Source organism: Varanus komodoensis, unplaced genomic scaffold (genome assembly GCF_004798865.1).
Source record: "Varanus komodoensis strain SLA01 unplaced genomic scaffold, ASM479886v1 scaffold1, whole genome shotgun sequence".
Taxonomy (NCBI): domain Eukaryota; kingdom Metazoa; phylum Chordata; class Lepidosauria; order Squamata; family Varanidae; genus Varanus; species Varanus komodoensis.
This window is the reverse complement of record NW_025335268.1, coordinates 61084721-61106658: the sequence shown is the minus strand read 5'-3', so window position 1 is coordinate 61106658 and position 21938 is coordinate 61084721. Positions and strand designations below refer to the sequence as shown.

General features: G+C 40.9%; 1 protein-coding gene across 1 annotated transcript in view; it reads left to right on the top strand.

Annotated features, from left to right (window-relative positions):
- GRIK2 (glutamate ionotropic receptor kainate type subunit 2) overlaps window positions 1-21938 on the top strand; it is a 531310-nt gene that overhangs the window by 500244 nt on the left and 9128 nt on the right. Inside the window, exon 15 of the mRNA XM_044427342.1 lies at window positions 10393-10643. Coding sequence (XP_044283277.1) covers window positions 10393-10643 — 251 coding nt within the window. The remainder of the gene's footprint in view (window positions 1-10392; window positions 10644-21938) is intronic.

Below are 21938 nucleotides of genomic sequence, written 5' to 3'. Positions count from 1 at the left end.
TCCTTCAGCTTCAGCTGATCCATCAGCTGTGCCCCTACCTGGAGTACGACTGCCTGGCGACAGTGACACACGCGCTGGTGACTTCCCGCCTTGACTTCTGTAACGCGCTCTACGTGGGGCTACCCTTGAAGACGGTCCGGATACTTCAATTGGTTCAAAATAGAGCTGCCAGGCTGCTGACGGGGACTGGGCATTATGTTCACATGACTCCAGTCCTCCGTCAGCTTCACTGGCTTCCCGTTGAAGTCTGGGCCCAATTCAAGGTGTTGATGATGACGTATAAAGCCCTAAACGGCTTGGGTCCTGGCTACCTGAAGGAGCGCTTACGTCCATATATGCCCACCTGCCCCCTGAGATCTGCGGGAGAGGCCCTTCTCCAGGAACCCTCCATGAAAGAAATTAGGAGGGTAGGCACTCGGAGGAGGGCTTTCTCTGTCGTGGCGCCCAATCTATGGAATGTGCTCCCCAGAGAGGTCCGCCTGGCGCCATCGTTATTTTTTTTTCAGCGCCAGACGAAGACCTTTTTATTTAAACGTCATTTTAATTGTTAATATTATTTGCTTATTTTATCTGGCCAGGGCGACTTATTTTATATTGTTAATTTGTTTTATATTTTTAATGTATTATATTTTAATTTATGTTGTGAGCTGCCCCGAGGCTTCGGCGAATGGGGCGGCATAGAAATGTTTTAAATAAATAAATAAATAAATAAATAAATAAATAATCTGTGCCCCTAAGTCCCCAGCCTCATCTAATCTCCTATGCGGATATCCCCCATCCTGCTTTGGGGAGAACACAGAGGCAAAATAGTCATTTAGCATCTGTGCCTATTCCCTCATATCAGTCACTGGATCTCCTTCCTCCTTATTTAGTGGTCCCACTTGTCTCCCCTTCCTCTTCCTATTTACATGCTGAAAGAAGCCCTTTTTGTTGCTCTTGATATTCTTGTCAAGTCTCCGCTCGAAATCAACCTTAGCCTTGTGAAGAATCCTTCTGCAACGGGCCTCCTCCTCCCGGTATACCCTTTTCTCTATTTCCCCCAGTACCCATTTCCTACGGAGGTTCCTCTTTCGTCTAATCCCTTTAACCACCTCCTTTCGCATCCATGGTGGCACTCTCCTCCGCCTCCCCACCTTACTGACTAGAGGTATCATCAAGGCTTGCGCCTCCAAAACCTCCCTTTTGAGTGCTATCCACCCCTCCTCAACTCGCTTACCTTCCAGTAACCTATCCCAGGAGACTTTCCCCAGTCTGGCCTACAGTTGGCCAAAGTTGGCCCTCTTGAAGTCCCAGCTTCTAGTGCTCGACCTGCTGCACGTCCCCAGTCCCCTGATCTCAAAGCAAAGGATGGAGTGATCACTCGCATCCAGAGCTCCCCTAATCTGTAATTCATCTATCAGCTCCTCCCTATTGGTCAAGACCAAGTCAAGGATGTTTCCCCCCCTCATTGCCTCTCAGACCCTCTGTGTGAAAAACCCTCCCTCTATCGCTTCTAGGAAGCGACGTGACCTGGCTGTCACAGCCGAGTGAGTCTCTCAAGTAATATCCGGGAGATTGAAATCTCCCATGATTACTGTGTCTCTCCCCTGAGATATCCTTAGAATCTGGTCTGTCAGGACATCACCCAGGGTCTCAAGTTGACCTGGAGGGCGATAACATACTCCCACTGTCAGGTCTCTTTCCCTTTCAAAACCCCTAAGTTTCACCCAGACTGCCTCTACCGAATCCCCATCTGTGCTGCATTCTATCCCTTCCCTGATGTATAAAGCCACGCCCCCACCTCTCTTTCCCTTCCTGTCCTTTCTAAAAAGGTGATAGCCTTCTATGTTCACATTCCAGACTTGCCTTTCATCCCACCAAGTTTCTGTGATTCCCACCAGATCATACCCTCCTATTCCCAGGAGAGCTTCAAGCTCTTCCTGCTTATTACCCATGCTCCTAGCATTGGTGTACATGCACCTCAACTCCTTCCCACCGCTTCCTTTCCTTGGAGTTCCCAGCCTCCTCCTTCCTCCCATCCTCCCTGATACCTGGCCCCTCTCTGTAGGAGTCCTGTCAGTCCCTGCAGTATCTCTAAAACCCTGCTCCCAGTGCCCTGATCCTCCCCCTTGGCTCAGTTTAAAGTCTTCTGGACGCAGCTCGCTAGAGCATCTCCAAAGGACCTTTTCCCCATCCTCGTGAGGTGTAACCCATCCCTTGCCAGAAGTCCATTGGCAAGAAAACGAGTGCTGTGGTCGAGGAATCCGAAGCATTCCTTCTGGCACCACACCCTAAGCCAGTCGTTCACCTTGGAGGCCTTCCTGTTCCTTCCTGGCCCAAATCCTCGGACAGGTAAGATTGACGAGAAGGCCACTTGGGCCTTCAGCTCCCTGAGTTTCTTCCCCAAGGCCTCAAAGTCCCTGGTGGTCCCAACCACACCCTGCCTGGCCACATCATTTGTGCCCACATGGATCACCAGGAGCGGCTGGTGACCCCCGGAGCGAACAAGATGCTTCACTCTGTCCTTCACATGCCGGATGCGTACGCCCGGCAGGCAGCAAACCTCCCTTGTCTCCAGGTTGGGGCGGCACACTGCCAGTTCAGTGCCCCTCAGCAGGGAGTCCCCAACAACAATCACCTGCCGCCAAACCTTCCCGGTGCTGGTGGGCAGCCGTGCCCTGGCCCTCGCCTCTCCTGCAGCGGCCCCTTGCTGCCTAACGTCCCAGGCTGGGGGTCCTGCTGGTCCCCCGAGTTCTCATCAGCCCCAGCCTCCCCAAGTGGAGAGAACCTGTTTCCCAGCTCCAGATTGGTGCCAGGAGAAGGAGGAGGCCGTGCTGGCCTCCTCCTCCTGTGGGTGACATACCTCCATGTCTCAGTCTGCAAACACCTTGGAAATGAACCAACATGGGTTTGTCAAGAACAAATCCTGCCAGACTAATCTCATTTCATTTTTTTAACCAGTAACTTCCCTTATTGGCTGTGGGAACGATATGGAATATTGTAGCTTGAGTTCAGCAAAGCTTTTGATGAAGTGCCCAGTGATATCTTGATTAAAAGTGGGTTAGGTGGAACAACTATCAGGTTGTCTGAAAGAATTGGGCATGGTTAGTCTTGAGAAAAAATGACTGAGATGTGATAGCACTCTTCAAACTTTAAAAGCTTGTCACAGAGAGGAGGGCCAGGATCTCCTCTCAGTCAGGCTATAATGCAGGACACTGAAGCCAGATACTGAGTTGACCATTAGAAAAAAACTTCCTGGCTGTTACTGCGATGCAACAATGGGGCCAATTGCCTAGGGAAGTTGTTGGCTTTCTTACACTGGAGGCAGTCAAGATGCAGCTGGACAGCTATCTGGCAGGGTTGCTTTAACTTGGAGGCCCACACTGAGCAGGATGTTGGACCTGATTGGCCCCTTCCAGCTCAACTGTTATATATATCTGTGATTTCACATGTTTAAATTAAATGCTTTGACTCAGAAAAGGTGCTTCAGGCAATCATTTTTGACCTTCTAGAAATAAAACTACATGAATTATTTGTTTTCATCCAAGACATTAATGAGTATATTAGAATGCTGCTCTAATTAGAATATTAGAGGAGTCCTTGCTTCAAGAAGGCTTTAAGCCCACTGTGTAATGAAGTACAATATTTGATTGCTATGCAGTAGTCAATAATAAACTGCTTAGGTTGTTCAGTCTGGATTAGTTGTCTTCTCTTTCCTTCAAAACTATATTTAAATTATGCTGAATTGCACCATTAGTGTTGGTCATTTCATTATTAACAAGCGTGACTAGGTTCAGATGTTATAATAGTCCACACATAAGGGTTGAGTGGGTGCTGCTACTGAGCCACCCATTAAAACACCCGAAAGGTCACTTGCCAGCTCAAAATGTGTTCAGGTCCACTTAGAAGCTCTGATGTCTCTAATCCTAACAGCGTATCTTGGGTAGGCACTGAGGGCTAAAGCCAAGATACAGCATTATCATCAGGCATTGGCTGGGTTCAGAGAACACTGTAAACCAGGGGTCCTCAAACTTTTTAAACAGGGGGTCAGTTGAAAGATGCCAACGATGGGTGGGGGAGTGCGTGCGGCAAGGCGCCAGCTTGCTCGCAAGGAGATCCTTTTCTCTGAGCGAGTCCAAAACAATCTCCGCACGAGCAAGCCTCCACCTCGCCATGTGGGCATGTGTGCATGCATGTGTGCGGTGAGTCCAACACCTTTATAGCGGGCCAGATAAATGGGCATGGCGGGCCGAATCCAGCCCGTGGCCTGTAGTTTGAGGACCAATGCTGTAAAAAAATAACTAAAACTAAATAATCCACACTGACGGGTTGAGTATGAGTTCAATATGGATTGTGTTACACTATGGGCTGTTGTCTGAACCCATCTGTGTTAATGGACTATGATGAACAATCCACAATTTATAATTTGAGAGCAAACCATGGGTTCTCTTGTTAGGTTCTTTATAGTTAACAAGCTGTGGCTTGTTAGAACAGCTGGATTCAAACAAGTGTTTCAGTGACAACTCACACTCAATCCATACTCTGCCCTTAAGTATGGGCTATCACGTCCGAACCCAGTCTCTTGCCCAGTCTTGACAGACTACAAAGTTAAAATGAGAAATGATATGACACCTATTATTACTGAAGTTAGAATACTTACTTTTCTAAGAGTTTAAGGTTATGGTATCAGAGAAGCTTTAAAACCTACTACAAAAGGGCATTTTTGAAAAGAGGTACTCGTCTAAATGGATTTCACCTATCACATTGATAGCTAAGCATGGAAGCATCCATTCTGGATGGATTGAAGAGAACCCAATAAAGACTTTGCAATGGGCAACCATTGATTTCCACAGAAAGAAGGATTTATAAAAAGCTGTAGAGCAGAAGTGTTTACTACCCTTTACCTGATATTGTACTGCCAGAAGGCAGGAAAAATACATAGCATTTTAAATATGCTTTAAATATGTTCCATATGTATGAGCACCAGCACCTTATATCACTAGGTAGGATTGGATGTTACCCTCCATATGTGGCAAGGTGTAGGAATATGTCTTTATGTATGGTAAGCGGTAAGAACATGGACTCATGTGTTTGTGCCATCTCTGATGCAACCAGCCCATGGTATAGAGTCATGTTTTTTGTGTGGGACCTATGTGCATTACATCTAACTTGTGTATTTGCATGGTTGACCTCCTATATGAAGGAATTGTACAACCACAGCCTACTCATGTAAGCCCTATTTTAGTCTTAACTCCAGCAGGTTGGCATTGGAGGCAGAGCTGGTTCAGCTGAAGAAGTGGACATTGCTTATCCAGTCTTTGATACTGTGAGCCACTCCGTACATAATTTATTTTGTGGAAAAGAGGCCGTCACATTTTATTGGTGCTACTTGAAATTATGAACATATCATCTGTTCTGGTCCAGAACAATAATAGTATTCTTGTGGTTCACAAACACATTTGAGTGTGAAAATAATCTTCAACAGTACTAAAGAGCACCTGAAATAGGCCCGAAGCTAAAACTTTATAAATATACATCCAGAAGAAAGTCTGCAAGAATCTTAGAAACCTTATGCTCATCTTTAGGAACTGTCCTTCATGGTATGCAAAGATTTTCATGCTGCTTCTGTCAACATGGTACATGGAAAAGTACTTTGGGAATTCTCATAATTGGTTTGGATTGTAGTTAGTTTTGTTTGAGTTTGTCCATTATTTGTATAATTTAATATTATATATTTTGAAAAGTTGCATCTACTGATGCTTCTAATTATGGACTGAGAGCCAGACTTAATCAACTAGTGGTTATTGTATTTGTTTCAAAAATACTAGCTAGTGCTAAGAGAAAATATTCATCCAGGTGAAGGAATAAGTTCTTTGGGTCTAGGAAACAGCAAATGAAAACTTAAATGTGGACCGTTTATTTAAGCTGCTAAATCGGCAGTCCCTGGGCAACATTATATGCAAAGAGAACTGGGATGGAGAGCAAAGCATATTGCTAGGTGGTTTCCAAGATTGCACTTTTATTCTGCAAACTGGAGTTAAGATGAGGAAGTCAAGATGGGACTGCTGCCTGTTTGTGTGTCTATTTTTTCTTTTTAATTGTAAGTTTCAAAGTTCTTCATAATTACTAAATGTGTCACATGAGGCTGATGAAGCAGTTGCACATATATCAGATGGGACCTTAGTTCATGATTCTGATTTGAGGATAAATACAGTGGTACCTTGGCTCGCGAACTTAATCCATTCCAGGACTCTGGTCATGACCCAAATGGGTCATGAGCCAAGTCAAATTTCCCCATAAGGGTCAATGTAAATAAGGTTAATCCGTTCAGCTGCTCTTTTCTTAGCTCACAAAAATTTGAAGCAAAGTGACAAAGAACAACAAAGATCATGGCCATCTCTCCCCCTCCAGCGATCGTGTGGGGGGGCAGGGGGAGATGGACGCGATCGCAGGTGTGCTGCGGGGGGGAGGCAGGTGTACTGGGAGGGAGGCAGGTACAGATGCACGGGGGGAGGCGGGCTGGGCGTGCAGGGGGAGGTGGACTGGGTGCACTGGGGGGGAGGCAGGTGCAGGCACGCTTGGGCAGGGAACATGGCCGTAATTGCAGCCATCTCCCCCCCTCAACAGGGAAGGCGGGCGCGCTTGCGATTGTCACCTGATGCAGAGTTCATGACCTGTGGCAAAATTTTTATGAAATTTCTGTTTGCAACCTGAGTTGGTTGTGAACTGAGGCATTCGTGAGCCGAGGTACCATTGTAATGACTTCTGCTACAGATGCAGAACCTTAAAAGATTGGGAAAGATGCACATTATTTTTTTAGGAAGATCAGTCTGATGTGGCTATGATCCTTGGTAGACCTTGAAGCATCTTTGCCCAGTCCAAAATGTTGTTACCCTTTGGAACATCTTTCCCCCCTTCTTTCTAACCTACTATACACTTTCTCTCCAACAATAGTACTCATAGTGTCTCAAAACAGAAAATTTCTTCATCCAGAGCAGATGCTAGTAACCAATCAAGTGGATAACCCTTGTTTCAGATTTGCAAAATATGGGTCTAGTGGCTGTGATCCAGCCTATTCATTTGTGTCTTTATGTGGTACATATAATGGCAGACTGGCTTGCAGATTGTGGATGAAACTTAAAATGATACAGATGCTCAACTGTCCTCTGCTCCCAAATGCCACAAAACTGCACTTCCAGAAATTTTGTGCATTTCCACGTAGCTACAATGTTCCCAGTAATATATGTAACAGCATGACTCCAATTGTATTTTTTCTATGACTTTCAGATTCATTTTATGAATATTTGCAACAGGACTTCCAGGACTGAAAAGGGATGGGATATACAGTATGTACAGGAAAACTGTAGGTTCTGTGGATTCCTTAAACTTATCTATTGTGACCCATTTTTAAAGACATATGCTTTCCAATCAGACCATTCTTTGGCCTAAATGTCTTGATACTATTAAGAGTTATTACAAATATGCTCTTCAAAACCACCCTTCCATCTTATATTTACTCACCAGTCACTTCAGTAAAATCAAGGGGAAATCACATTGTTGGAAATATCTATGGATCTATTCTGGTTTCATTTTCATATGTGGATCCACATGTCAGCATGAAGTGTGTAGTCCTCTGGTCCACTGACTCAGCACAGTGATTCTAAGCATAACTTTTGGATTAAGCTGTAAAGCGGCAAATAATTGCTATTGTTCTTAGAGTTTGGCTTAATATACACTCAGATCATACATAGGTCCAAGGCCTGTGGCTTGAAGAGCCACTTGGACAGCTATATTCACAGACGCTTTAACTTGGAATCCTGCACTGAGCATGGGGTTGGACGCAAAAACCGCTTCCATTATTCTGTGATTCCTTGCAGCACTGCCTTATGCTGAATCCAATCATTACTCAGTCCAGCTCATTATTAAGTCTGACTAGCAATGAGTTTTCAGGGTTCTAGGCAGAGATCTTTGCTCTCACCTCATCCTTTTATTGAAGTTCATTCTAAACAAACCTGGGACCTGTTCTGGGCAATGCATGTGCTCCACCACTGAGCTATGTGACTTCCCATATTGCTCATTAACAATTTTGCTAATGTTGTTAATGAAGTGGGGGTAAGGAAGTAATTAATGTAGAGAGGGAATAAAAGCAACTAGAAATAGGGAATTATTTCCCTATAGATCTAAGATGGTCACTACTGGAAGCAGTTGGGAAGAGGTACAATGGGTTCAAGTGTTTACAGAGTGATAATAAGAATTTTCTGGCTCAGTGCTAGGTATCTCTTCTTGCCAAGCATGTTCAAGTTCCAGGGGCATGCAGAAAGTTTCATACAAGCAGGGATCCAACACCAGTATAGACTGTATTTGGGTCATATCTGAATATGTAATAACTTGGGTCTAAAGTGGTCCAGTGCAAAGCTTCAGTTCTGTATTGGGTGGTGGCTTTTTTGTCCCAGCTCAATGGAAAACTCTAGAGAAGGATAAAGAGAGGAGCGGGTTTAGTTTTGTAACTTACAGCACTTGATTTGAATCAGGAAAAGACTACTATTGCAGTGTACTACAATATGAATGCTTCTAGGAGGATCATTAATGCATTATATCAGAAGCTGTTTTAGTGAATTTCAATATTATGTGCTAGTTTTCTTTCTTAGGAGCAGCAGTTATTAAGCAACTGTTGGGGTTGCTGTTGCTATGATTAATTAAATTTCTTAGACACCTTTCCCTCCAAAAAGGACATCTTGCAACAGGTGGTTGCTGGTGGTTGTGTTTTGCCTCTGTTTATTCCAGTCTCGGCCAATCCTTTCCCCAAAATCCTTTCCCAAAACCTTATCCTTTGAATTCTGTGTATTAAATTTACTGTAAAATTTGTACCAGCTTTTCTTTATTTGTTATTTGTACCAGTTTTTATTCATTAGTCAAGCCACTTCCTTTTACTTTCCATATCCCTTCCTGCCCATGTACCATTTTAATTAGTTCCAATGTTATTTATGGTGTGTGTGTGTGAACATTGTATAGTAGCTGACTCCTTATCTGTTCTGTGTAAGAGTTTGGTGATCATATTGTGTGAATGAAGATTTCTCCGTCATATGAGGGTTAAAGGAGCAGAGCAATCACTAGGAGCAGGGCCTTTTTGTGGTGGCTTCCACTTTGTGTGAGCCTTTTCATGTAAGACTTAGTGGGCCACAACACAATATTTGTGAGGCATTTGGTCAAACATGGCTGTTCAAGAAAGAAACCAGCTGAATGTTTCCTTGGCTTGTTTAGAACAGCCATGTGCCTTATGAAAAGCTGGAGTATAATCAGATTTTTTTTAGAAGAAATCATCACTAAGAGGTTGTGTTTTTAATCTTTCTTGAGTTGGAAAGGGTGGGCTGCCTCTTCTTATGCACTAGTCACTGATGGTTACTACTGCTGAGTAGTCTAAATAATATTGTACCAGTCCGAGCACAGACAATTATGCCTGCCATGCCATTTGTAAGCTGTAAGTCTTCTTGGGAGGGGCTATAACACTGTAATGCACCCAGACATTCGCAGCAGTAGTTAAAAGTGCTCTTAGTCACTGGACACTTGTTGAAAAATGGGTTTATCTCTCATCAGAATGTCTAAAGTAATTAAATTGTTTGTCCAAACATAGACTAAAATAGACAACTTGGAACTAAGTAGCAGGTATAACTTTGGTGAGACAGTGACATTTAGTGTCTACTTATATGCTAGTAAATTATACAACCTCCATGCCTTATGTGTAAGGAAGTTTTATAGGGAATGATAGGGTTATAGATTCACCAGGGAATACCGAAGTCCGCTTTTCTGCATAATTGTTCCTTAGTTGCCAGATGGCTACTTTTAAGCAAATTAAGTTACTTCCATCAAAATTGTCAACATGGAAAGTACTTATTTATGCCAGTGATTATTATTTTCCAAATTGTTATTTGCTCATATTATTAATTCATACAATTAAAACAATTCTTGTTGGACACTGGAATCCCAAAGGCTTCAACAGCATTTCATTAAAATTAAGAACAATCCTTTTGCAAAATAAATGGTCTTTTAACAGTGGTCACTTGTTGGAAGTCTAGTATCATATCAAGCTCCTTTGCTGTTAGAATTGCAGAGTCAAGGGCTACAGTTCTGAGGTGATCATGTCCAAAGTTCATTTAAGTGACTTAGTGATGCTCAGATGGCCATCAAGGCATGTATGGAAGATGTGGCCTGAATTTGAACCATTCAGACAAAATAAAGGATATATACAATAAACAAGAAGTGGGCTTCACTATAAAGGCAAGGCATGCCTCCTGATGGCAGAGACATTGAAAGCATTCAAGGTTTCTCATCAGATCAGATTTCACATAACTGAAAAAGAGGACTCCCTTCAGAACACACTTTAGTGACCTGTGTGTTCCCTCTGCTCTCCTGCAGGTTCTCCATATAGAGACAAGATAACTATAGCCATTCTTCATCTGCAAGAGGAAGGCAAGCTGCACATGATGAAGGAGAAATGGTGGAGAGGCAATGGCTGCCCAGAAGAGGAAAGCAAAGATGCCAGTGCCCTCGGAGTACAAAATATTGGTGGCATCTTCATTGTTTTGGCAGCAGGATTGGTACTTTCCGTCTTTGTGGCAGTGGGGGAATTTTTGTACAAATCCAAAAAAAATGCCCAGTTGGAAAAGGTAAATATGGCCCTTTTTGCATTTAATTCTGAAATTATGGTTTAGCTGTAGCCCAGTGGGCAACCAACTGTAAAGCCATTCTGATGCCTTTTGTAGTCTTGCTCACATCATTAAAGTTCATAGTGAATGAGCACTGGAGTTTTCAACTTCACAATTTTTAATTTGTCTTCAATATTTTTAATTGTAGCCAGCTTTCAGGACAAGTGACTATTTCTCCTCTTATTCAAGCTTGAAAAAAGACACCTTTTTGCTCCTGGAAGTTCACTGCAGTTAATTTTATGGACGAAGAAGAAACCAAAATCTGTTAATGGGAAAAAAATAAACTTCTTCAAATAGATCTGGGTTTTAAGTGGCACAACTCTATCAGCCCAAAGTCAGAAGTCTAGAAAACATCTTTCTATATGTACTTTCCGGAATATGTTTACTCTTCAAGCATATGATGGTAGCATCTGGAAAAGTTTAAGATCAATATATTAAGGATTTACTACTGAATATGTTTTTATCTATTGCAATTTGGATGCATTCCAGATTTAACACATAGAATGTTGAACTTACTCTACACTGCATCGACAAGTAGGTGGATGCCACTTTTTGAAAGAGACATAAATATTATTTATTATTTTGATTTGTATGCTGCTACAATAGCCCATATCGGGGCTCTTAAATATCCATTTGTTTTAATAATATTTATGTGTACATATGTAATATCTATATATCTATATCTAGAGATATAGACATCAGATAAACTATGTCTTCTATTTATATGCCTTACTTTGAATATACATTTAAAAAACTGGAAGAAAATATGTCATGCATAATTGAGGAGCTTGTGACCTCCTTACATTTCCATTTTGATACTATTGCTATGATTAAAATTGGTAGTAAATCCAAGGACCACATGTGTGAAGATTTTTCTTTTTCAGATGCTTGGATTAATATTTCTCATTAATCACAGCTGCCTTGAGACTTCTGAATTTGCACTGAGATGGAGTGTCCCATGTTCTGAGCACATTTACTTGGAGTGGAGACCTATCTATTTCACTGGTGCCAGTAAATGTGCATAGGACCACAACTTGGCTTCCTTTCATCATCTCCATATACTATGTTTATTCTGTAATTGCTAGAAAACATGTTGAAATGAAATAATAAGGCTGGCTGAGGTCACAAGTTCCTTCTCTTGACCGTGTATGTTTTTGAATTGAATTGTACTGTAAGGGAAAACTCCCCTCCCCTCTAATCATGTAGGGTGAATACGTTTTGTCAAGCTAATTTTGGAGCTTTTCCCATCACCTCAAATGAATTTTCTAATTTAGAAAATGATTTTAAATGTATACATCACAATGGCTTTATTCATTTTTAAATAATATGTCGGATATCAATGGGAGCATGTTCTGTTTAATTTGGACTGTATTTTTCAAATTCTATTTATACATAAAGTTGGAGTATTTTTATTGTGAGTTTGTACTCTGAATGACAGTGAATTTTCAATGAGTTAGATACATTTCACTTGACATTTTGAAATATGATGTGAACAGCATGACTTTTCTTCATAAATGCACCTGAAAGAGCACACAAAGATGAAAACGAAGTCTTGTACAATGATCCAATTGTTCAATTCACCTCACATATTGTACTAAACAGCCCCTTGAATTGTTCAAGCACATCTGGTTTGGAGCAAATCAATTAATGCTGTTCTCTGCTGGAGGCACACAATGATCTGGATGTATGAATTGTTTGGGATAGGGACTGGGCATGATAGCCCTATTCAGGCATTAGGAAGTGAAGGGGTGATGCAGTGCAAACGGGAGTGCTGTAGCAGGGCTAGAGATGTGTAGCCTGGGGACGCTACCACATGCCCATGACTGACCTGGATTAAACAACTCAAAGTTAGTCATCACCTGTGAACTGGATCTTTATGCACCTACATTATCTGAATAAGGTTTCTACGCCCACAAGTCTCTTTTAATCCCATAAAAATGGTATATTTGTTTTAGCTTGGCCATTTGAGGTTAAGCTGTGGTCACATCTAGTCCCTCTTTTGTTTTTGGTTGAATTAAGGACTGGTACCACATGAAGACAGACTGAAGCTGGTTCCATGTGATGGCTGCTGTAAACTTGAGTGTGCATTGGCTTGCTCACCTGACTGATTCTCTGAATACACTTTGTCCCCACAAATGTCTGGTGGCGGAAAGGGCACAGACAATATTACAGTCCATCTGTTTGACAATTAGAGTTCACAATCAGTTTCTCATAACTGAATGCTGCACAAAGGTAGTTTCAAGGTGCCTTGAAGTAGCTATGAGACAGAGTTCTAAGCAAATCCCTCCCGTGTTCCCTTTGGATGTGACAAAGAATTATCTTCTTATGAGTAGAACCCCTGATGTTAATGTGTTGCATCCAACATCTCAGCAACCTTCCTGATTCTCAAGATTTTTGCTTACCACTGTAATATTAACTGCCAGTAGCTTATCATGTGAATGCAATAGCCATCATGAGGACCAGATTTATGCTTCTATAAAGCTTTCCATTGATAATACAACTTGACTGGGTTTAATTTGAATTAATTGGAAATACTATATATGGGATGATATTACTGCAGAAGTGGAAACCTCAAATCATGGTAAATATGTAGTGGTGGACCACGGTACAGTGTGCCATAATATTATTAGTGATCACCAGAATAGAACAGCTGAGGAAGAAGAGAAAAAGAGGACCCATGCACTGACTGGTGGCCAGTGGCAGCCAGATGAAGCATTTGTGCCATTTTTAAATTTATTTTTAAATTTGCCTTTGAGAAAAGTCAAATAAGGAGGGATATGCTAAAGATCTATACAAATTTGTATGGTGTAGAAAATAGGGTCAGTCCCTGAAGCTGAATGGTCGGATATTAAGGACAGAAGGTTTTGGCCATGATTCACCCAACATCATTCTGTACCCTCCCAGAAGGATTTAGCCGGCTGTGGCAGGCAATTACACGATTCGTTCATGCTGCCACCGGCCACTGCAGGTTTCCTTGCACTAGGAAAAACTTTGCTTTGTGCTCGGGCTGGGCGCTAGAGGTCACCGCAAGTGATCACTCCGTTGCTGATGGAGTAAGTAAAGTAGATCTACCAGGGCTTCCCTGCAGATCCGTGCAAGTTTTCAAGATTAGCACCATCCTGGTCCACACAGTTTGCTGCCACTGATTAGCTTCTTCCTTTTGTTGTCGTCGTCGTGATTGTTGTTGCTAGCTTGTGGATTTTTTTCCTGCAAAAATATTCATTCTACCTGTTTGACGAGTGTGAGATGACATGCAGCTGCACAGGTGAAACATCTTAGTTGTCCTATAAAAACCACAAAATCTGAAAACACATAAAATGCGGAAAATCAGAATATTTCAGTCATATAATAAGAAATGAAAAATACAGATTGTCGTGAATAATCATTCAAAGTAGAATCAATAGAAAAAGAAATGTAGGAAGAACTTCTTGGCCTAAAACCATTATAGAACAGGTCAGGGGCAATAAAATAACATTATTAAGAATGGTTGCATCCAAAAACAGTCTAGCAATGATAAAGTCCATAGGAGAGGAAGAAGGAGAAGTTCTCTGCCATGTGTTCACACTTCGGATCCTCTGTTTGTATTGCTCGAGCACCTCATTCAGAACTAGGCATCTAGGCTAATCTGTAATTTTGCTTTCTCATTGGATTTTTTCAGAGTTTGTTGATCTGCCATTATGTGCCAGAATATGGGTATATAAGCTGGTTTTTACCATTGCAAAATCAATGAAAAATTGTAGATCAAGGTGTTATTGCAAATATGTAAGACCAAAGTGTAAGTAAAATAAGTTCATGTGCATACCAGAAAAAACTGCATCAGTGATCTTGTTTAAATATATTTCTTATTTTAGTACAACTTTGCTTCAGTCCTCCAAATGCAACAGTTTTTCATGAAGGATGTTTTCTTTTTTTTTCAAAAACGAGTGTGCAGTTTTAAGTGAAGGAATGAAAAGCTTTTTTTAAGCAGGGTACCCATTTGGGGTGTGTGAGCAGTCAGCCATCAATTCAAGCAATTTTGATGGCTGATTTTTTTAGACAGCAAGGAATGTCTGTTTTAATGCACTTAAAGGAAGGCATTAAAGGCAGGCGGGAAGTGTGAATCTGCCAACCCATTAAATGGTTTCTGGCTTGTTTTTTGAGAAGTTTCTGCAGGACCTTGTTTCACTGGGTGCTCAGTACAAATATCCACCTCTAAAACAATCAAATTCTTCGCATATAAAGATTGAACTCATATATAAGTTTATAAGTTTTTTATGCTCAAAATAACTTTGCTTCCCCCTTGATCAGAACTCAAATTACATAGGCCCAAAGTTGGCATCCATTTCCTTTGGAGCTATTCCTGGGTTGCTATTTTCAGAAGGTCTTAATGGGAAGATTAGCTAAAACAGGGAGTTTCAGCGTCATATTGTCTCTCATAATTCATATACTGTTCCTCTTCTAGGAAGGGTTACATAATGTGGTGCCATGCAGGAGGGCAGGTGAATTTTGTTCATGGGCACTTAACGTAATGCTGATGATTGCCAATCATGCCAATCCCATGGTTGCCAGTCATCTACTTGGATGCGAAAGAGTGACTCGGGGGCCTCGAGAGCGGGAAGCTGGCACAGGATAGCATGAGAGCTCTAAGCAGAAAGAGAGAACATTTTGCAATGTTCTCATGTGCATTTGCATGGTTTAAGCACAACACACATGAGCTGTGGGATTTGTCTGCCACCTGAAGCTCATTGAAAATGTCAATTAACTTTGCTTTGGATAAGAATTTACCAAAATTTACAAAGTTCTCTACATTTAGTTAAGCAAGAATTTAAATAGCTTATATATCGGAGAAACAGCAATGGTTACATCTGACCAGCCAGGCCCAAGGTTTTGAGTGCTTAGCCCTTAAAAGTTGGGTTAGAATCTGTCTGCATTCTCCCAATTAGTGCTCAATTAGGGTTGCTCCCTGTTTTGTTTTGTTTTGTTTTGTTTTGTCTTGTCTTTCCCCTGAGAGGCTCCTCATCTTTCACAGCTATATGGAAGGTAGTTATATCTGTACCTAGCAAAATAGCTCTGCAGATTAAATTTGGCGCAGATAAGTGAGAATTTCATTTCAGTTTGATTATGATAAAGATCACCAACATTCATGAAGTTCTTGTGGTTTTAAAGAGCTGAATGTGGGAGAGAGAACTGACAAATTCAGCTACCCTAAGGAGGTGTACTGATTTTCTAACTGTCCAACAACTTTCCCTTCATAATAAAATCTGCTATATGAGCCGACTATTTTTCTGAAGGAGCTCTGCATTTCTTGTGTGCGATGTTTGCGTGCTTCTGGACCAGGCATAGGAAAATTTTTGGATCATGGGAATATTTTATACTTTGAGAAACTTTGGTCCTGGGCATCATCAAAAGATGGCTGTGATGGGAGGTGTGGCAATGAACAGGTTGCTGGCTCAGAGACTGAATATAAGACAGATATGGGGTCGAGTCCCATAGTTTTCAACACTGGGATTGCTTCACAGCAATCCCAGCTGTCAGTTAAAAAGGGCAGGGAGGGGAAATTACAACATGAAAAGCGTAGGCACCTTTATGACTGCCCGGCAAGGTATCTGGGGACACCATGTTGCTTGCTCCTGTTCTGGACTATGACTACAATTAAATTATATTGTTTTATATTATGTTATTTATTTATGATTGTGAGCCGCCCCAAGGCTTCGGTGAATGGGGCGGCATAGAAGTTCTCTAAATAAATAAAATAAAATAAATAAATACAATTAGCAAGAAATGGCCTATGAGTGGAGGGAAGTTACTGTGGTATAGAGATGCTTGATTTAAGTGCTAAATCATGTACTCTACAGCATCATAGGTAGGTTTAATATGGATGGCTCCTTACATCCTTACTGTGGTAACTATTAAGCTGTTCGGCTTAAGGATTGATTATTCTTTATAAGCCAGACAGAATGACAATCAGCTGAGCCAATTTATAGTTTGAACTTCAAGGCTAAGAAAAGAAATAAGTAGAATGAATAAGCATGGAATGAATGAAATACCAAATGGGATTTTCTTAGTTGGGCCTTTGATTTCTAAACATAAGGGGAAATAGGTTGCCTTCCCTCGTGCTGGAGGATAATCGGACTGGAGTCAGGGAATCAGCAACAGTGATGACTGAAACAGTTTTCGATCCAAACCGATGTTTTAAAATGCTTGCTTTTCTTTCATTTTTAACCACCATTTTGTTCTGCCTTATCACTTATAATGCTAACACATAAGTATGTCATCTATTTGGAGACACATTATTAAGCAGGCATTTGTTTTTTCAGGCAAGCTTGGCAATAAGGGCACCACCATTTGCATTTTATAATTGCTTCTGTTAGCAAGCATTCCATTCCTTGGTTGTAACGTTATGTTGGCACTTAGAGGTCATTGATTAAGCAATTTCAGACACCAAGCCTACATTAAGTAGTCACCCATCTGTTTATTGTTGATGTAACAGATTTGATCTGGCATGGGTCACTCATACATACAGCAAATGTATATTGGACACACAGTAGATAGGAAGAAGTTGATGCAGTGTTTACAGCACACAGAGCCAATTCTGTGTAATGGGTAGTGTGTTTGCATTCTTTCTTTCATCCGTGCCTTTGCCCTGCAATCACCCTGTTTCGTTCACAGAAGGTACAGGCAGGGTCCAGACAACACTGTCTTTCACTTGTAACCCATTCTTGTTTTCCCACTCATTCTTTCATCCTTTTTTCTCACTGCATATAATCCATTAAGAAGCCATCTGTTTGAAAACACCCTTTGACGAGGACTATGACTGGAGTTCAGCTTTCCATTCAGTCATGAAATCAAAGGGTTACCTTGAACTAGTTGTGCTCCATAACAGCTAAACTACTTCACAGCGTTGTTTGCTAGAGGAGAATGAATGGGGAAGCAACCCTAATACCCTTCACGGAATATCGTGAAGGAAGGGAAGAATGAATATGTATTTCAATGCTAATATAAAGCATAATAGCCATTTTCATTCCATGTACTAAAGTCATAGTTCATCAGCCTTTAAAAGAGCATAACACACACTAACAGGTATATGTTTTGCTAGCCTGTTTTCTCAGTTGCAGACTTATGTCAAAGTTAGACAGTCTGAAAGAAATATAAGATCTCATTCCCACTTTACCAAAGCTTAGCTGCCTGGGACTGAATTATTCCCACTGCAGATGGTCAAGTGAGCAGGCTCTACATTTTTTCTTGCAATACTGGGGTGTCCAGATAGGAATTCATATATGGGCACTGTATCACCCAGCTGGAATAGCTGGCTAGTGGGAAGAATAGATTTTCTCTTTTATTGATTCAGCTTTGAGAAGTGGGCAGTATCTACACCACTGCCAAGCTATTCATGTAGCCCAGCATACTCTGTGATTTTGTCTGCATTGGGGAGACTGGACCACATCTATCTCTGTGAGCTGTCCAGATCCAGAGATCTGTTTACCTCTATCCATTGTGCTGTATGTTGGTCTCCAATATCTTGCACTGTTCTAAACTTCATGGTTAAAAGAAGACTCTTCATTCAGCACAGCAAATAGGACAGATTCGATGAAGCAACTGGTATAATGCTAACCAGTTCCATAACATAAAGGATAAAAGCCCATCAAGGATTAAGGAAGCATAATCCACATTTTTTTCCAAATTAGCATTCATTGCTGAAATGTACTCTTTTCTGAGAAATTCTATTTTTTTGCAGGCAGCATCGTAGCTCTGAGCTCTGGTACAATTTGTTCATTCAAATTAATGGTGCAGAGAAATTCAGGCATTCAAAATCACACAGTTGCAGATTTGTCTCCTTCACTGAATTGAATGGGGAGGTTGCTTATGCAGAGCTAAGTCTGTAGAAAAGCTTAGCAAGTAAAGTTGAATCCCCAAGGCTATATGTTATCTTAACATACTATATTCTAATATCTTAAAAGAGAGTCTCAGTGCATTCCACAATGTTGCAAACTTTCCTTAAAGACACTCTACCCAGATATCCTAAATTAGCAACATGGTGAAGTCAGGACTAGCTTTGAACATTTTCCACACTTCAAATCTTGAAAGCATTCAGAAGTCATTCACATTAACGGGCTTCTCGCAAGTGCCTGCAGTCTCAATTTAAATGGAGAAATAACTTGGCCCCCTGAGTGATCTGAAATATTTTTTTCAAAGATTTACATGTCAAAATAGATAGTGAATTTAACAATGTCTAATATCCTGCAAGTGTGTGCATCTAGATGCATTTTCAGATTGGCATTCATTGTTGTCCTTGTGGAATGGGAAAGATCCTGCCCACTTTCTAATAAGAAAGCACACTGCCAGTCATTAATGCAACCAGGATATTCAGGATTTCTCAGGGAACAAGAAAACCAACAAGACCTTCTGGAATAAAAAGCCTCCCAAAAAGTGTAATGCAGAATCTACTAAATTTAGGATAGGTTCCATAACCACCCCATCGTCTTTTACTTGTTCAGTCTAATCTCCATCTTTTCTGGATTGACCTTCATGTATCGCCCTGGAAGTATTAGTGTCTTCATCACTCTGCTCTGACAAGAGAGAAAGAAAAGACAGACAGTCAGACAGACAGACAGACAGAAAGATATGGGCTGTGTGTCTTCTACCCACTGATGCACCACAGCCCAAACTGTTTCATTATCTTCCCCCAGTGGCCTCACATACATGTTGAAAGGAGGGATGACAGAATGAAACCTTGTGGAATCCCGCATGAAAGAGAGCCCACGGGGCAGATGAGCAATTGCCCAATATCATCCTCTGAGATCTCTCTGAGAGGGAAGAATGGAACCAAACAAGTGCAGTCCCACCAACCCCAACCTAGATCCACAGGTGAGTCAGCAAAACGCAAAGGTCTTCAGTTGAACTAAAATTACACATCAGTGACAAACCTTTGTTCATCAATTAGTGAAAGGATCTCATTGACTAAGGGCACTAATATAGACGCAATGTAGTCGAATGTTGACATCAGAAGACGTCAAAGATCTCCAGAGATTCCTTGGCACAACTTCCCTTACATGCTGCACTTTTAATAAAAGAACAATAGAGGCTGGAAATCACCTGACCAGAAAGTTCTAGGCATTGAAGGCATTGTTCTACTATCTTCCAGCTGAGGAAATCTGGCACCTTACTTTTCCTATGGAAAATGTTGGCCAAGAAGGGGCTTTTATCACTGCACAGTCAAGTGATATATTAGAGTATGCCTGTGAAGGTAATGAACCAAAGATACCTAAACAACACTAGAAATGCAAGGAAGAGAATTACACATATCCTCTATGTATCTTCTTGGTAAGGATTTCTCTAGCTCTACCAGGTTGCTGACAATCTGTAGGCCTGGACATCTTGGCATTGCCGTAGAAAAGCTTTTAAATCTTTCCACAGCAGTATGTTGATTCAGAAAGCATTCAGCCAGTTGGTTACTTCACTCCATGTGCAGTCAATCATCACAATGTCTTTTCTAGCTGTATAATTATTGAAATGCTTCTTTATCCATACAGAGTCAATTCACATGTCCCCAAAATTGATTGCTTTATTATAATAGAGTTGAAACAGAAAACAGTGCTTATGATGTTTTTTGAAATTTAGGGTTGATCTGAACAAGGCATTTGTTGGTTTTCAGTAATGCTGTATCAGTGCTTTTAATCCCTACAACAGGCATATTCTCTAAAATGTCATTTTCAGTAGAATTTTAAGAGCTGTCAGGTCCTTTAAATGTCAGCTGTCATTATGAAAATGTGCACCAGCTGGTTTCATTCTAAAACATAAATATAGCTAATATTGATAAATTTAGCTGATACAGTTATCAAACCTCCAAAGTCCCTATAAAGCTAAATTAATCTTGGCCATACTCTCTCCTAAGTTGATTTCTTACATTCCATTTTTCATTTTCATATCAGAATTAAATATTGCCCCAGGGTCCACATTTCTGCCTTTGGGTTTAAAGGTCTGGACTGACAGCTCATAACTATCTTTCACTATTAAATATCCTTGGGGAAATGATATATGGGACTAGAAGCTGATTAGAAAAGAGACTAAGAGCAGGTCTGTGCATTCATTTCCAGCCAACTTTTTTTAAAAAAAGAAGATGAAAAGTACTTTGATGGACATGTCCTGGTAGATGTTAGAACACTGGCCCATAACATCAGATATAAGCTCCAGGATTACTGCCATTACTGTGTTAAGAAATTTTAACAAGGCATCAAATAATATCTGACATCCAAGGCTGGCGGTAATGAACTTCTGAGCTAATCCTAAAGATTCATACTAGGTTTTGACAGTCAATTTTGTGTGAACTCCTTTAAAGTAAAGAGAAGACAGATGTTAAACAGGGCAAACAACTGAAATATGTTTCTGTAAGAAAACCATAGAAAAATAATAGGGCAATTCAGGATTAAAGAGAGGGAGAAAGAGAGCGGAAGGACTTGATATTCCTTGCTGATCTCAGCATTTTCTTTACTGCAATACCACGTAAGGCAAAGATGGGCATTCTGTTAATGTCTTCTTTGAATGTGCTTCTGCTTTTAACTTAAGAACATTCCAATTATGCATTACAAACCCCATGGTTTTCAGCATCAAGGAATTATTGACACTATTATAAATAAAATACATCATTTTAGTTGATAATGATAAAAGCAGTAAATGTAAAAAAGGGCATATAATTCTTTTCTCCCATACAGGAACTATATATAGCAATTTAATGGAAAACCAAAAAGAAGCTGCACAGTACAAATACTTTTGGTGATTTGTGGTTGGACACATCATGAGAAAGCCAGACTCACTTGGAGAAGAGAATGCTAGGGAAAGTTGAAGGCAGCAGAAAGAAAAAGCCAAATACCTGAAGTATCAGTTCCATAACGGAAGCCACTGCTGTGGGTTTACAATAGCTGAGCAGGGCTGTGAAGGACAGGCTATTTTGGAGGGCTTTCATTCATAGGGTCTGAGATGACTAGAACAAATTTGCAGAGTCTTAAATTCCCCTCATTCCCAATAGCAGCTGATGAAGATTTCCTTCTGATTTATGAGACCCCATCAGTCATAGCAGTTGCTAAATTCTATATCTGATTATTTGGACACTTTACTTGTCATAGCATCTGATATAGTGGAGCAAATGAAAGGTCCCACAACCAACTGCAAGTGGAGCTTTCAGTGCCTCATTTTTAACCATTTAATCAAGTTTGTTGCTTGCCAGAGAAGCCACTTTTAGCTCTGTTCACATGTGCATGGAAAAGGCATGAATGGAACTGT